We start from the raw sequence: 16,976 nt of genomic DNA, 5'->3' as shown, positions 1-16,976 counted from the left end.
TCCTAGGTCAGACTACTGGTGCAATTCAACATACGTGAGCTTCTTCACACCTCCTAGGTCAGACTACTGATGCAATTCACACATCAGAACCACTGCGATTTCTAGATACTGAGCTCGGAATCAGATTCTAGATACTGCGATTCTAGATTCAACACAAACACACACGCACAGACAAGCACAAATGGGACAAGCAGGGACATCATGGAACATATATAAGCAGAAACCCGGCGCCAAATTAAAATCTCCTGGCCTGATGCAACATGCAATCGGCACAGAGAGGGAGAAATTGTGCTGCCGCGAAAAACCATGGGCAAATCAATTTGTTCCTTGCTTACCAGTAACTAATCACCGTATTCCCCTCCCGAAAAGACATCACGATACATTCCCTCTACCATCCACAGATATCCGCATACACATTCGCAATTCATCCAATCCGCGAGATACGGTACATAGGAAAAACCTGACGGGCAGTGTCATAAGAACACACATGTTCGTGTAATACGTCTATTTTCACTTCCATAGGCACAGCAATATGTCTGGCAACCGTATATGTAGTATCGCGACCAAATGAGATTTCACCAGATACGAAGTGGTTATCGCACACGAAGCATCATGCCGCCGACCTGAAAAGGAGTGGTAAGGTGAAAGATGATTAGAACCATGTAGCCGAGGCATGTTTACATATGTGAAATCATCCACACAAAATATTTCTGAGATACAACTACATAAGCTTTCATACTAGGTGCAAAATATAAAACTAAGGTTTTCACTTCCAGCTCCAACAAACAGGCAGCGAGTAATTCAGAGAACAAGGAGGTAACCAAACATATGTTACCGGCTTTGTGGGTATATGCACCTAGACACAGAGAACAGAGGGGGAGCCAAAATACTTGTATAGATCAAACAGCTTTGTGGGTATATACAACTAGGAGTGTGTCGTGAAAATAGTACAACTTGAATCAGCTAATAATCATGCTAATCGAACTATAGCAAAAAAGGAGAGAGAAAACACTAACCAATTATAACATAACATGATCAAAATTGGTTGTCCTAGAGCATGATTGGTTGATTACCTAAAATTGGCCAACCAATATTTTGGCAAGACAAAAATTTGGCTACCAATTGGTTGGCCACCAACTTACTTTGACCATCTCACAAAATTTGCCAAAAACAGGCAAATCTTGGGTGTTGCAATATTTTGGCATGCCAAAATGTTGGCTAGCAAATTCTTGGCTACCAACCAATCATGCTCGACGCCTCGACATTGTTCATCCACAGATGTTCACTAATGCCAGTGGGAAAAAGGCTTACTGATCTATCAGCTGTTCGAGTTTCAGTGTTGTTCAAAGTCATGTTGCAGATATAGCTTATTAGGTGTTTCTCTACTCAAGATTTGTTTAGCTAGACTCAGTTATACTAAATTTACAATCACCAAGCCAATTTCAGGGGGGAAATGAATAATAATGCTAGCAGGCAGTAGTACATGAATTAGTAGCAATGCCGAATTTCCTTTGTTGTACTTCAAACAGTAAAAATCAGTTTGCTAGCAGATATGACAACTGATCTTTTTAGATCTTCACTCAAGCTGTATATATAGCACATTAGGCATTTTTTTCATGAACATTTATTGCCTATACAGAGGTATTTATAATATATTAAAAAACTAGAGGAAGTGTGAATGTATGAAAGAAGATGATAAGGATGCAAACATATGGTCCATCGAACTTTTATTTATCACAAAAGAAATTTCAGTACAAAGGATAGTATTTGATCCATTCAGAAATTTGTACCAAGAGAACATGAAGATACTCGTTACACTAGGCGATTTCACTCCATTGACCAGATAACGCTCACTCACATCCTAATTGACACTCAAATCGAGCGCAACTGGACAATCTACCAGCATCCACTTACAAGAACCACCGGTGAAGAAAGAGTATTCAAGTTTTTCACTAAGCATGGGAAAGAGGAAAATTTTCATTCTGCCACAACTTAACATGGCAGACACATCATCTATGAGAAGGCAGTGCAGTAGAGCCTGGAGAAAACATCCAGGAGACAGCGATTCATGGAAGCATGATGGGAGGCTGCTAGGTGGGCAATAGTTGAGCAAAGGGTTGTAGAGAGAATCATAGAGTACTCTCTTGAAATTTGGTACTTGAGAAATGGTAATAAAAATTAAAGCGAGACATTTTCGTAAAATAACAGTTCAGATGCCTCAACTTGCATGCAGAGGTTAAGCTTACCTTGCTCGACCAATACATCACAATAGCATATCTAACAGAATAATCCTCTTATTTGTTATCTCCATCGTTTCCACCACGAGCGCAACTGAATAATCCTCTTATGTGTTGCCTACATCGTTTCCACCACGAGCGCCTCTTGTCAGTTCCCTCTTGTCCACCACCAATGCCTGTTATACATGCATAAGAAGTCAAACGACCAATGGCATTACAAAAACAAAAGGCCAAATAGATACGAGGATGCACAAACAAGATACTTGGATCAACTCGCAGCTATAATCTGAGAAACAAAATAGTTTTGATAAAAAAAATGAATTGATAAACAGAACCACACCTGCTGTCAAATTCAAAGAATATTCTCAAAACAGTATATACTCATTATATCATGTAAGTGAAGAACATGCAGACTTGGACCGTCATCTGATCACAAAAGAAGTGAAGTTGTCCAGAATTATCTTATTCTCATTCCACTCCATACCGAACAACACAAAATAATTCGTACCAACAGAAGTGATCATGACTATTTAGATTTAGATTATCTTTTCAAAAGAATATCCTGAAAAGATGAACTGAACTTTATTTATTAACTTTCCCTGGTACAGATGGACCTGTCTCACATGCAACAGGACTCTCCTACAAGTGACAAAATGAGCAATTATTTCATACATTAAAAACTAAGTCGTTATTAATAATTTACTATTATTAGCAAGATCACCAGAGACAACAATATCGAAGGGAAGAAATATAACTAGCTTTTGATCCTCCAAGTACCAGTTGAGCTACATATTTGACATTTTTAGTTTGTTCAAGCTAGTTATTCATATATAGTTGTCTAAACTTCAAACTACTATGCATCAAATCTCAATAGGAAAAAAGCTGCACTGCAGCTATCTGCTAACACTACCATTATACATCTCTTGCATATTTCAGTAGGCAGGCAATTATGTAATTCAGTTCAGTTATTACACAAAGAATTAGCCAATCTTGGTATTAATTGTATGCCATTTCATATCACCTATGTATCCTGTTTAACTGATGCGGGGTCAATCCACGACATCAACAAAATAGATTGTCCGTTTGATAATTTCACAGCTTCATAGCCGCCGAGTAATTCCCTGTTACGGTATGCCTAGGTTCATATTGTTTTTGTTCTTCCTTGCATAGCTCTGACTTGAAGCAGATAGTTCAAAGTTCGATGAAAAAATAACAATAGTAGAAACAACATTTGTAGATAGGGAAGAGATATGTTGAAGAGGTCATGAAGCAGCAAAAGAAACAAGTGATCTTACTGCTACCTAAAATGGCCAGATTAACACAAAAGGAAATAAGCAACATTTAATCAGCCAATTATGAAAGGAATAACTCAATTTTGTTATAACCACAGTGAAAAGGCATGCTAATACCTGGAGTATAGACGGTTTCGAATGGATGATAACCATAACCAGAGATGCCAATCTCAGAAAGTCTCGTGGGCTCCAATGACTGAAGGTTGAACATGAAGACACCAACAACTGTCCAGAAGAACACCACATTGTTTTCCTCCGCATAACCTAACATACGCAGGGCTTCGTTATCTGAACCTGGGGGAAGTAACTTGTCCAATTCAACAGTTCCTCCAAGCATCCATGAACCATCACAGTCTGTCTCCCTCCTCCAAAATTCGGCAGTGAAGTCTGCCACGTTGAGGAAACCCATCCCACCACCCTCTGCTCGCATAACCGTGGACTGGTGACTCCTGCCGGTAAGCATGTCCGCTGGCACCAATATCACAGCTAGGCTCTGGCTATCCAAATCAAACTCGAGGATACTCGTCACAGAAATCAACCAGTAAATGCAACCCCCAGCCAGCACAGAGGGCTCGCCCCAATGGACCATGGTCGCGGATTGGAGCTGCGCGGAGATGAAATCACCCCATAACCCAGTCTCCGACGAGTAAACGCAGGCAAGTGCTGGTCGTCTCCCGTCGCTGGTTACCAGGACCACCTGGAAGTGGTCGATGTCCCCGGCGGCGCGAAGCACCGCCCCGTTGACTGGGTCCTCCGACGGGTCGAGCACGAACCCCTCGGGAATGTCGAGGCGGTGCTGGGCGCCGGCGAGGGGGTCCCAGACGACGACCTGGAGCGAGTCCGGGAGGTAGAAGAGCGCGAGGCCGTGGCGCCATCCGAGGGTCATGTAGTCGTCGTCGAGGTTGAGGGAGAAGTGGCCGCGGGGGAGGCGGTCGGGGGCGTCCAGGGCTGGCTGGAAGGTGACGACGCCCCGGCTCGAGCCGAAGAGACCGAGGAGCGGAGGGGTGCCGCGGCGGTGGTGAATGCGGAAGCGGCGGCGGAAGGCGGGGTCGGAGAGGAGGCGGCGCCAGCGCCTGCAGACGCGGGAGGCGCGCGGGAGGGAGGACGGCTGCGGGGGGAGGCGGAGGAGGATCTCGGAGACCAGATCGTCGTTCTCCAGCACCGCCGCCGCCGCCTCCGGCGAGCCGGGGAGGCTGGCCGTCGCCATCTCGCCCTCCTTGCTCACGCAGGTCGTGCGGTGCGGGGTGGTGTGCAGTGAGTCAAGCGCAGGTCCAAACCGACGCTCGGCTCAACAGACGACGCGGATATCACGCTGCGCTGCTGCTCAGAGCCCATAAGGCCATGACTGGAGGCCCAAAGTCACGTTCTGCTCCTTTCCCACACAAAGATTGAAGCCCACACACGAACACACGCCGCAGAGGTTGAAATCACCACTAATTTCTTTTATTCTTTTATATACCCCCTAAAAAATGATTTCTTTTGTAATACTCCCTCCAATCCATATTAATTGTCACAGACTTAATACAATTTTTTATTAAAGGTATATTAAATTTGTGACAATTAATAGGGATTAGAGGGAGTACTATATATATATATATATATATATATATATATATATATATATATATATATATATATATATATATATATATACTAGTTAAGTGCCCATTGGGGGCGTATATATTCTTGTAGTTCAATATCAATCAGTCATCACCTTTATCTTGGGCTCCAACATGAGTTACATGATTTTGGAAAAATAATTAACATTATTATAGTAGAATGACAGACACTCACATACATAGACAGAAAAGTTATTCTAACATGCATAGGATGTTGTTTTTTCTATATAAACACAGTTGTAGACCATATTAACACAGTTGTAGACCGAATGCATCAAGCCTCTTTTGCATTAAAATAACTGAGTTCTAGGATGCACCCCTCGCACACATTATTTGCAGCAGAAATTCCGGAAACTTTGGTACCACAAACAAAAGATGGGCTAGTGATTGACATTTGTAGATTTTTTCCAACAACGAATATCTAAAACTTTTCTTCCGATTCAACTATTTTGTGTCATATTTAATTTTAATATCATCCAAAGAATGGGGAAGTGCAGGTGACAATTCTTCACTTGGTTGGTTGGCCCCTGCCTGAAACCCTTTCTTCCTTTACACTTGCTTTCAATATCATGCACACTGAGAGCCCTTGTCCAATGATTCAAGGAAACACACAAAAGTGATATGACGTTTGTGGTTGAGAAAAAAGAAAAAGGAAAAATCATACCACATGCATACATTTCCATGACCTTCAAACTAAAGTCAACATAAAAGTTGCATGTTGAGTTTCATAACTATTTCAACCCTAGGGAAAATCCAAATAAATTATTCTCACAATATTAGTAAGAAACAAAGTTATTTTTACCATCCTCACCATGTGTCTAACCCCTCACTACAAATTTTGTTTAATAACTACATTTACAACAAGAGTCCAATTATTTTCCTTTTAAGCTAAAAAATCAATAAATTTTAAATATAGTTTCTTCTCAATATTACCCTAACCAAAGATATTGTGGTGCAACAGTAGCAATAGCAGGAACAAGATGAGCATTACCTTAATGTTGCAGAGATCCTTGTCATCCTTCTACAAATTGTCTCCTCTTACCATTACAACAACACGGTTGAGCTTGCCCAAATCTTAGACTTCACCAACTAGCTTTACCTGATGATGTTCACCTCGTGGGAGTCTCGCTATCTTTCGAAGCATGTTTGGGGAGGGTACTCAACAGTCGGTGGCTTTTGTCCACGTACGGATTACCGATTAGGTCAATTGAACCCCACGTAGAAAATTGGATGCCCACAAAGGAATGACGGTGATCGGAAACGAGAAGGGGTGATCTATTAATTAATTTCATTATTTTCATATGTTTGGCATCCGCATTTGCAAGGGGAAATTATTACCTTGTGCTCCGATGGGTTCGCTGGTTAAGATGCCAATAGGTGGGTCTTATATTTTTTCAAACTTATAACTGCAGGGCAAAGCCCCACAGCTCTTCCTTTATTAAAACACCAAAGAAATCAGATATGTACAAAGAAAATTACAAGGGAGAAGTCCCCAAAAAGAAAAAGGAACAAAAAAAATAAAAGAACCATACAAAAAATATAATAAAAAAAGAACTATCCTCCCTCAAGGAGGCAAGTGAGAAATCCACCTGATTAACTCCTGCTTATTTTTTGCCTTGATCCTATAAGCTAAGAGGGCCATGTCATTAATGAAACTAGCTCTCCGCCTTGCAAAAGATGGTCTCTCATTTCTAAACACCTTTGTTGTTCCTGATTATCGAAATGTTCCAACAGGCAGTAAAGACCACCTCAGCAAAGAAAGGTGGGTCTTATAGTTGATTTGATGATCATGGTGCATGGGACATGCAGCCTTCAGCAACACTTCTTGCATGCGATATCAAAGATATCATCAAAATTGAAATAAATCAACACCAAGAGGACATAATTGCATGGGGACTCGAGAAGTCTGGTATTTTCTCAGTCCCTAGTGTCCATAGAGCAGAGCTTGTGGATCTCCACCGACATAAAATCTAGTGCAGTGAGCGAGGCATTGGACCGCATGCGCGTCGTTTGGATGACACTATGGACGTGCCCTGCCCCACCTAAGGTATGTACCTTCATGTGGAGATTAGGCACTAACTCTTTTGCCACCTGCGATAACAGGCACTCAAGAAACGTAGGTGAAACTTTTATATGTCCACTTTGTGGTGCCAAGCCAAAAAATTATTTCCATGGTCTATCAGATTCCAACACGTATGGTGATCAAATGGCGGCTATTTGGTGCTTACGTACCTAATCTAGCTAATATCAAGCGTGCTGGCACCAAATGGATCATACACTACTTGACTGACCTTCCGGAGATGGAGCATGTCATGCTCTTCATGACTATTTGGCGAATTTTGCACCGCGGGAATGAGGCATATTAGGCGTAGCGAAACCAAGTGGATCATACACTACTCGACTCGATTGGCCTTCAGGAATTATCATCATGGATCACTTGGGAGGTATTGTTGTATTAGCTTGCCATCAACCTTTTTTCGTGTCGTAATGTGTTGGATTCAGATATTCAAGTGATTAGAGAAGGATGTTCACTTGCTCTAGAGTGGTGTCATTTGTCTTTGAAGCTAAAGATTGATATGTGTCTGGAAGCTTGTGCGATGATCAATAAAGGCGGCACATGTATGTCAAGGTATTGTAGCCTGGTGCATGAGATGAGAGAATTGATGTGTGTTGAACATGTAGTTTGTTTTACTTATGTTAGTTGTAGTCAGGATCTTGGCAAAATATGGTAGTACCAAACCTAGAACTACTGCTTGGATAGGCTATCTACATGTTGGACGAGGATTTGTGGCACACACGTCTCAGGGCACCGAGTCCCCTGCGCGTGCTTTTATTTTTGACTTCCGATTTTCAAACTTCTATATCATTTGAGCGAACAATCGATATTAAGTTTGTTTTCATATTTGTGTTTCTCGCGAGGATGGCTTTCAAATAAGATCCATTTTGAATATGTTTTGACGAATTTTACAGATAAGTGTTAAGTTTTAACTCTTGAAACTTGTACGAGCGACAGATAAAAATCACAATTTTTGCGCCTACCACCGACAGAACAATGCGCCTTTAAATTTTATCTATGAAACTTGGTAAAAGCGAGCGAGAAAATCGCAAGTTTCAGAATAAAATAAGTTTCGTGACTGAAACTTAAAACTTACTATGCCCTCGTGCGTGATTCAACTATATACTTCGCGAATCGTGAGACACTCAAGCGCCTGGGCAGGGCTTGGCAGGTGCGTGCCCTTGCAAATTTTGGCACATTTGGCCATGGTTGAGTAATACAAGCCACTATTCACCCCCAAAAAACCGACATCATCCTTGTAACAATGCTGTTTTCGCGAGGGAAAAATAATCTACATCCCGAGACCATTCTCTTTTATTTGATTATATTTCAATGTTTATCATACGTGATGAACAAAATGAGTGAATTCATTGCAAGAAACAGAGGACCAGTGACAATAAATGTTAAGTTTTAACTCTTGAAACTTAGTACGAGCTACAGATAAAAATCGCATTTTTTGCGCCTACAACCGACAAAATAATGCGCTTATAAAATTTATCTATGAACTTGGTAAAGCGAGCGAGAAAATCGCAAGTTTTAGAATAAAAATCATAAGTTTCAACGACTGAAATTAAAACTTATTGTGCCTCATACGAGATTCAACTACTTCGCGAATCACGAGACACTCAAGCGCCTGGGCAGGGCTTGGCAGGTGGGTGCCCTTGCAAATTTTGGCACATTTGACCATGGTTGAGTAAAGAGTTTTTAGAAATGGAGGAGGACCTCCGGCCTCTGCATCTGGATGACGCATGCAGCCACTTTATTAATAATTCATACAAGACCTTACAAAGTCATACAACAGTAAGACTGAAGCCACCGTCTAGGCAACAAAATTGTTGCTACTCCTATCCAATTGATGAAGGGATGCTGATAGTCTGGACCTAGTACTAAACAGACCTCGCAGCCAAACCTAACATCTAAGACCTAAGGTCCCAACCAGGACGCCTGCCGGGTATGGGGCACCTACCAGTCCGGCGCACTCCTCAACCAGGACGCCTGCCGGGTATGAGGGTCGCCGCAGCCACCTGCCACCAATCCATCCTCGGTGTTGTACTGTTTTGTAACATCCCAAATTTTCAATTTGGAATGTTATACATAGGTCATCATATGCATATCATATTTTATCTGCATTTCGTTTGTGATCCTACAAATTCTAAGCAACTCAAGGACCCACGGAGAGAGTTGGGGATTTCATTTATTTTTCATATTTGAATTTTTCTCAAATTTGAAAAGAGGATTACTTTGGTTTTAATTATTTTTCTCTCCAAAAATATTTCCAATATAAAAATAAACGAGAGGAGATAATATGACTTCTCCAAAATAAAAGAAATATTGGAGGAAAAATATTAAAATCAAATGATTATTTTATTTGGATTTTATTGCTATTTTATTCGAATTAGGAAAAAATATGCATTTTTCAAAATTGCATTTTTAGGCCAAGAAAATGTTCACTTTGTTCTAAATATTTTACTTAGACGGTGAAAATTGATTTTGGCATTTTTAGAATTTTTTATATTTTATTTAGGATTTTCTCTTTTCGGCGGAATTTGTTTTTTTAAGAGAGCCAGGCCGGCCCAGCCAGAGGCCGAGCCAGCCCCGCCGCCGCCTCCCCGTGCCTTGCGCGCGCGCCCGAGTGGGCCGCGGCCCAGCTCGCGCCCCGGTCGCCCCCGACCCCGAGCCGGAGTCCCGCCGCCGCACAGCATCACCGGCAAGCCGTCGCCGCCCCGGACTCCCTTGCCCCTCCCGCAAGCAGCCCCCCGGCCCCTTAAATACCGGAGCCCGAGCCCCCTCTCCACCTCGTCCCACGCCTCGCCCAGCCGCCCCGCCGCCTGCAGCCGCCGCCCCGCCGCGCCGCGCCGCACCACCATCCCGCGCCGCCGTCGCCCCACTCCGCCGGAGCCACGCCACCGTTGACCGAAGCCACCGCCGGTTTTTTTTCGATTTAGGTAAAAACCGTTCATTTTTTTAAACCCTAGATCAGTTTTTATTTATTTATTAGATCGGTTCGGTTTTCTCGGTTTAGCTTATTCCGCGAACGTTCGTTCATTAGCTCGTTTTAACGAACGTTTTCGTTCGTTTGTCTCTGTTAGCGGACGTTCGTCCGATAGATTTTTTTTTCTGTTTATTTTCGGCCAGGGACCTATCCGCGATTATTTTTATCGCGGATTAGCCCCTGATCTTCAAACCCTCGCAACTTTTTAACCGTTCGTCCAAATCCAGTGAAACCAACGCCAAAATCTTCGTCTCGAACCCCTCTTTCTGGTTAAGCAACTTGAACATGGTTTTGACAATTTAAATATTGGTTTCAAGCAGATTTGAATTCAAAGTTCTTTTGACCGTAGTTTCAGTTCCGTAGCTCCGATTCGATCGATTCTTTTTGAAAATCGAATCTCTTCAGTTGAACTTTCAGATTGGATCTTCTTATTTGAGTTTTACCCTTGCATCTGTGTTGGAGTGCTTATGTATGCTATTGTTTGTTTGCGATAGAATTCCCGGAGTACGAAGCGTGCTACTACGAGTCTCTAGGGTTTGCAGATCGTCAGCAAGGCAAGTAACACATTGATATTACCCCTTTATTATCTAGTTTTTATGCATTAGTTACAATCCTCAAACACTGCATGATTAGGATGTGATTTAACATGTGGGTATTGGGAAGTAGATGATGAGGTAGAACCTATTGTCCTTTATTATCAAACCATGGGAGTTACTTCTACGCTATGCTTATATTGCCATGCTATGCTCGTAGACGTGGATTGGGTTTGAGTGTATCCATGACAGATGTGAGATTGTTAATTAATGGTTAACTTAAGGTGGCTACTTGAATACACATCTAGGTGGATTGGTTGCGGGCACCTGGGGATATACCAGTGCTGTCCTTTTGGTTCGCCACCCAGGCTCAAAGGGATCATAAGATTATTCATGCAAGAAACTTCCGTGTGCAGCCACAAGCTATTATTGGCTCTAGCATAGTTGAGTACGTTGCATGACCTCTTTCAGTGGTAGACTAGCAGATGTAGGGGATGTAGGTTGGTACTGTCTACCCAGAGTAAAGAGTTAATGTTTCTGAAAGACTGTGTCTCGGTCATCCGTTTCTCAAACACCATGTAGTGCGAGAAATCCAACAGAGGAGATCGAGTCTTGTGGGGAATAGTGCGCAAACCTCTGCAGAGTGTACAAACTAATCATGGTTAGCCGTGTCCCCAGTTATGGACATCTTGAGTATCTGGTTCTTGGATTATCATGTTGATCTCATCACTCTAAATTAACTTTGTTGGGTTGTTAATTACTTTTAATTGGGATTGAGATGGGGGTACCATTCTCAATGTTTATCAACTATCATGATAGTTAAATAAAATATATTCCTTTGATGTAGGAATAAATTGGCTTTTTCGCAAAACCTTCTAACCGTAGAGCCTCCACCAGCCATATATACATGTAGTGATAGTATTTACTTGTTCATTGCTCTATTGTGTTATCTTGCCAGGATATTCCATGTGCTGACCCGTTTCGGGCTGCAACATATCATGTTGCAGACTTTTCAGACGAAGAGTAATGTGCGCTAGGTCGTTGTCGTGCACTCAGCCATGCCATTGGAGTTGATGGACTCACTTTATCTTCCAAGCCTTCCGATGTTATCTTATTTAGATGCCCTTAAGCCATATTTATTGTAAAAAGTTCTCTTTTGAGACACTCGATCTACTAAGTGTGTGATTCCACTCTGTTATAAATCCTTCAAGTATTGTGTGTGTCAGCATTAGCGATCCAGGGATGACACTTAAGCACAGAGATTCGACTGTTTGAGGTTGGATCGCTACAAGATGGTATCAGAGCACACGCTGATTGTAGGACACGACCACTAAGAAAAGCCATAGGTCACTCTTCTCTACTGATTTCTGACTCCTCTCCATTTTTGACTCTAAAGGATGGCGGACTCAAGGAACAAGTTTGCACAACCGGATGAAGACACACCTTTTGGGAGACACTTGAAGGAAGTCACTAGGTACCCGAACATCGGAATACCAAGCTTCACCGAGACCTACACCGCCACTTTACTAGAAGAGGAGCGTGATACGTCTCCGTCGTATCTACTTTTCCAAACACTTTTGCTTTTGTTTTGGACTCTAACTTGCATGATTTGAATGGAACTAACCCGGACTGACGCTATTTTCAGCAGAATTGCCATGGTGTTATTTATGTGCAGAAACAAAAGTTCTCGGAATGACCTGAAACTCCACGGAACTTATTTTTGGAAAATATTAAAAATACTGGAAGAAGAATCCACGTCAGGGGGGGCTCCACCTGTCCACCAGGGTGGGGACGCGCCTGCCCCCCCTGGGCGCGCCCCCCTGCCTCGTGGGCCCCCTGACGCTCCACCGACCTCAACTCCAACTCCATATATTCGTGTTCGGGGAGAAAAAATCAGAGAGAAGGATTCATCGCGTTTTACGATAGAGAGCCGCCGCCAAGCCCTAAAACCTCTCGGGAGGGCTGATCTGGAGTCCGTTCGGGGCTCCGGAGAGGGGAATCCGTCGCCGTCGTCATCATCAACCATCCTCCATCACCAATTTCATGATGCTCACCGCCGTGCGTGAGTAATTCCATCATAGGCTTGCTGGACGGTAATGGGTTGGATGAGATTTATCATGTAATCGAGTTAGTTTTGTTAGGGTTTGATCCCTAGTATCCACTATGTTCTGAGATTGATGTTGCTATGACTTTGCTATGCTTAATGCTTGTCACTAGGGCCCGAGTGCCATGATTTCAGATCTGAACCTATTATGTTTTCATGAATATATGTGAGTTCTTGATCCTATCTTGCAAGTCTATAGTCACCTACTATGTGTTATGATCCGGCAAACCCGAAGTGACAATAATCGGGACCACTCCCGGTGATGACCGTAGTTTGAGGAGTTCATGTATTCACTATGTGTTAATGCTTTGGTTCAGTACTCTATTAAAAGGAGGCCTTAATATCCCTTAGTTTCCGCTAGGACCCCGATGCCACGGGAGGGTAGGACAAAAGATGTCATGCAAGTTCTTTTCCATAAGCATGTATGACTATATTCGGAATACATGCCTACATTAATCGATGAATTGGAGCTAGTTCTGTGTCACCCTATGTTATGACTGTTACATGATGAACCGCATCCGGCATAATTCTCCATCACCGATCCAATGCCTACGAGCTTTTCACATATTGTTCTTCGCTTATTTATTTTTCCGTTGCTACTGTTACAATCACTACAAAACCCAAAAATATTACTTTGCTACCGTTACCGTTACTTCCATATTACTTTGCTACTAAATACTTTGCTGCAGATACTAAGTTATCCAGGTGTGGTTGAATTGACAACTCAAGTGCTAATACTTGAGAATATTCTTTGGCTCCCCTTGTGTCGAATCAATAACTTTGGGTTGAATACTCTACCCTCAAAAAATTTTGCGATCCCCTATACTTGTGGGTTATCAAGACTATTTTCTGGCGCCGTTGCCGGGGAGCATAGCTCTATTCTTTGAGTCACTTGGGATTTATATCTGCTGGTCACTATGAAGAACTTGAAAGACGCGAAAACAAAAATTTATCCCTCAACTACGAGGGGAGGTAAGGAACTGCCATCTAGCTCTCCACTTGATTCACCTTCTGTATTGAGTAAGCTTGCGACACCTAAACCTGCTTCTGCTATTAATTCTGATATGTCGCATGTTATTGATGATGCCACATCTGCTATGCATGATACTTATGATGAAACCACTTCTATGCTTGATACTACTGTGCCACTTGGTGAATTTCTTGATGAACAACTTGCTAGGGCTAGAGAGAATGAAATTATTGAAACTGATAATATTGAAGATAGTGATGATGAAGACTCTCCCCCTAATAAATATGAATTGCCTGTTGTGCCTGAGGGTTATGTTCTGGATGAAGAATCTGCTAGAGCCATTCTTGCTTGCAATGATAGAAGTGATCTTAAGAAATTATTAGCTAAATGGAAGTAGCAATCTCTTAATGCTAGAATGAAACCTGACCCTGCTTTTGCTACTTCACCTATCTATGTTCCTGATAAGGATTATGAATTCTCTGTTGATCCTGATATAATTACTTTGGTTGAATCTGATCCTTTTTATGGCTATGAATCTGAAACTGTTGTGGCACATCTTACTAAATTAAATGATATAGCCACCCTGTTCACTAATGATGAGAGAACTCGCTACCTTTATATCCTTAAAATATTTCCGTTCTCATTAAAGGGTGATGCTAAGATATGGTTTAATTCTCTTGATCCTGGTTGTGTGCGTAGTCCCCAGGATATGATTTATTACTTCTCTGCTAAATATTTCCCTGCTCATAAGAAACAAGCTGCTTTAAGGGACATATATAATTTTGTGCAAATTGAAGAAGAGAGTCTCCCACAAGCTTGGGGGAGGCTTCTCCAATTACTTAATGCTTTGCCTGATCATCCTCTTAAGAAAAATGAAATACTTGATATCTTTTATAATGGACTAACCGATGCTTCCAGAGATTACCTGGGTAGTTGTGTTGGTTCTGTTTTCAGGGAAAGAACACCGGATGAAGCAGAAATTTTATTGAATAATATGTTAACAAATGAAAATAATTGGACACTTCCTGAGCCAATTCCTGAGCCTATTCCTAAACCAACTCCGAAGAAGAGGGGTGTTCTATTTCTCAGTCCTGAAGATATGCAAGAGGCAAAGAAATCTATGAAAGAAAAGGGTATTAAAGCTGAAGATGTTAAGAATTTACCTCCTATTGAAGAAATACATGGTCTTAATTTACCGCCTGTTGAAGAAACATATGATCTTAATCCATCACCTATTGAAGAAACTCATGGTCTTGATAACCCGACATAGGTAGTAAAGGTAAATTCTCTCTATAGATATGATAAAGCTGAAATCCCTCCTATTAAGTTTGCTAGCCAATGTTTGGATGATTTTGATAACTTTATGGTTAAGCAAGAAGACTTTAATGCTTATTTTGGTAGACAATTAAAACAAAATGCTTATATGATTGAACCTTGGGTGATTATATGTCTAGAGTTAAAGGTGAACTTAAACTCATTAGTAAACATGCTTCTATGGTTACCACTCAAGTAGAACAAGTACTTAAAGCTCAAAATGATTTGCTCAATGAATTGAATAGTAAGAATAATGATTATGCTGTTAGAGTGGCTACTAGAACTGGTAAAATGACTCAGGAACCTTTGTATCCTGAAGGCCACCCTAAGAGAATTGAGCAAGATTCTCAGAGAAATAATATTGATGCACCTAGTCCTTCTAAAAAGAAGCAAAAGAAAAATGATAGGACTTTGCATGCTTCTAGTGAACCTATTGCTGAAACACCTGAGAATCCAAATGATATTTCTATTTCTGATGCTGAAACACAATCTGGTAATGAACATGAAACTAGTGATGATGTTAATGATGATGTTCATGATGATGCTCAACCTAGTAATGACAATGATGTAGAAATTGAACCTGCTGTTGATCTTGATAACCCACAATCAAAGAATCAGCGTTATGATAAGAGAGACTTTGTTGCTAGGAAGCACGGTAAAGAAAGAGAACCATGGGTTCAGAAACCCATGCCTTTTCCTCCCAAACCATCCAAGAAAAAGGATGATGAGGATTTTGAGCGCTTTGCTGAAATGATTAGACCTATCTTCTTGCATATGCGTTTAACTGATATGCTGAAAATGAATCCTTATGCTAAGTACATGAAAGAAATTGTTACTAATGAAAGAAAGATACCGGAAGCTGAAGTTTCCACCATGCTTGCTAATTACACTTTTAAGGGTGGAATACCAAAGAAACTAGGAGATCCAGGAGTACCAACTATACCATGCTCTATTAAAAGAAATTATGTTAAAACTGCTCTATGTGATCTTGGAGTCGGTGTTAGTGTTATGCCTCTCTCTTTATATCGTAGACTTGACTTGAATAAGTTGACACCTACTGAAATATCTTTGCAAATGGCTGATAAATCAACTGCTATACATGTCGGTATTTGTGAGAACGTGCCTGTTGTGGTTGCAAACGTTACTATTTTAACGGACTTTGTTATTCTTGATATTCCCGAGGACGATAGTATGTCTATTATTCTTGGAAGACCTTTTTGAATACTGCAGGGGCTGTTATTGATTGCAACAAAGGCAATGTCACTTTTCATGTTAATGGTAATGAGCATACGGTACACTTTCCGAGGAAACAACCTCAAGTCCATAGTATCAATTCTATTGGAAAAATTCCATCGATTATTTTTGGAGGTTTTGAATTTCCTCTTCCTACTGTCAAGAAGAAATATGATATTCTTATTATTGGGGATGTGCATATCCCCGTTGAGGTAACATAGTGTTATTCGAAATTTCTCCGGTTTCATGCGATTCGGAATGAGTTTGTTAAGTAGACATGATCAACCTTGTTAGTGGATTCCTTTTGATGAGCATGAGATGGATGAAGTTAGAAAGCACAACCTTCTGTACCCTCCTTTTACTTTCTGTTATTTGGTTGAAATAAAGTAAAAATAGTATTTTTTTTGTCTGTTTTCTGATTTATCCGTGCAATATAAAAATACCCCGAAAATAAAAGTTCTCCAAATGCCCTGAAAATGGAATATGATTTTTTCTGGAATATTTGAGAATATCTGGCACTGAGAACACAGCAGGGGGAGCAAGCACCTGGCGACGAGGGTCCAGGGCGCGCCCCCTGCCTCGTGGGCCCATGGTGGCTCCCCTCCACTTATTCCTGCACCCACACA

At 41.5% G+C, this 16,976-nt stretch overlaps 1 protein-coding gene across 1 annotated transcript; it reads right to left on the bottom strand.

Moving 5' to 3' along the window:
- Positions 1 to 195: 195 nt before the first annotated feature.
- Positions 196 to 4,804, bottom strand: LOC109731477 (uncharacterized). The gene is made up of 3 exons (XM_020290638.3): positions 3,647 to 4,804; positions 2,247 to 2,413; positions 196 to 623 (listed from the first exon to the last, which is right to left on the bottom strand). The coding sequence occupies exons 1-2, from the start codon at positions 4,734 to 4,736 to the stop codon at positions 2,295 to 2,297; spliced, it is 1,209 nt and encodes a 402-aa protein (XP_020146227.1). The 5' UTR covers positions 4,737 to 4,804; the 3' UTR covers positions 196 to 623; positions 2,247 to 2,294.
- Between the last annotated feature and the right edge of the window lie 12,172 nt (positions 4,805 to 16,976).

The sequence above is a fragment of the Aegilops tauschii genome, chromosome 6, assembly GCF_002575655.3.
Source record: "Aegilops tauschii subsp. strangulata cultivar AL8/78 chromosome 6, Aet v6.0, whole genome shotgun sequence".
In the NCBI taxonomy this organism is placed as follows: domain Eukaryota; kingdom Viridiplantae; phylum Streptophyta; class Magnoliopsida; order Poales; family Poaceae; genus Aegilops; species Aegilops tauschii.
Note: the sequence above shows the minus strand (reverse complement) of the source record. Positions and strands in the feature narration are given on the sequence as shown.

Bases quoted from the DNA above. Each gene is read 5' to 3' on its own strand.
- LOC109731477 (XM_020290638.3), bottom strand. From the start codon at position 4,736: ATGGCGACGGCCAGCCTCCCCGGCTCGCCGGAGGCGGCGGCGGCGGTG. The intron at 2,414-3,646 runs GTATTAGCATGC...CATGTATAACAG, and splicing joins CGAAACCGTCTATACTCCAG to GCATTGGTGGTGGACAAGAG.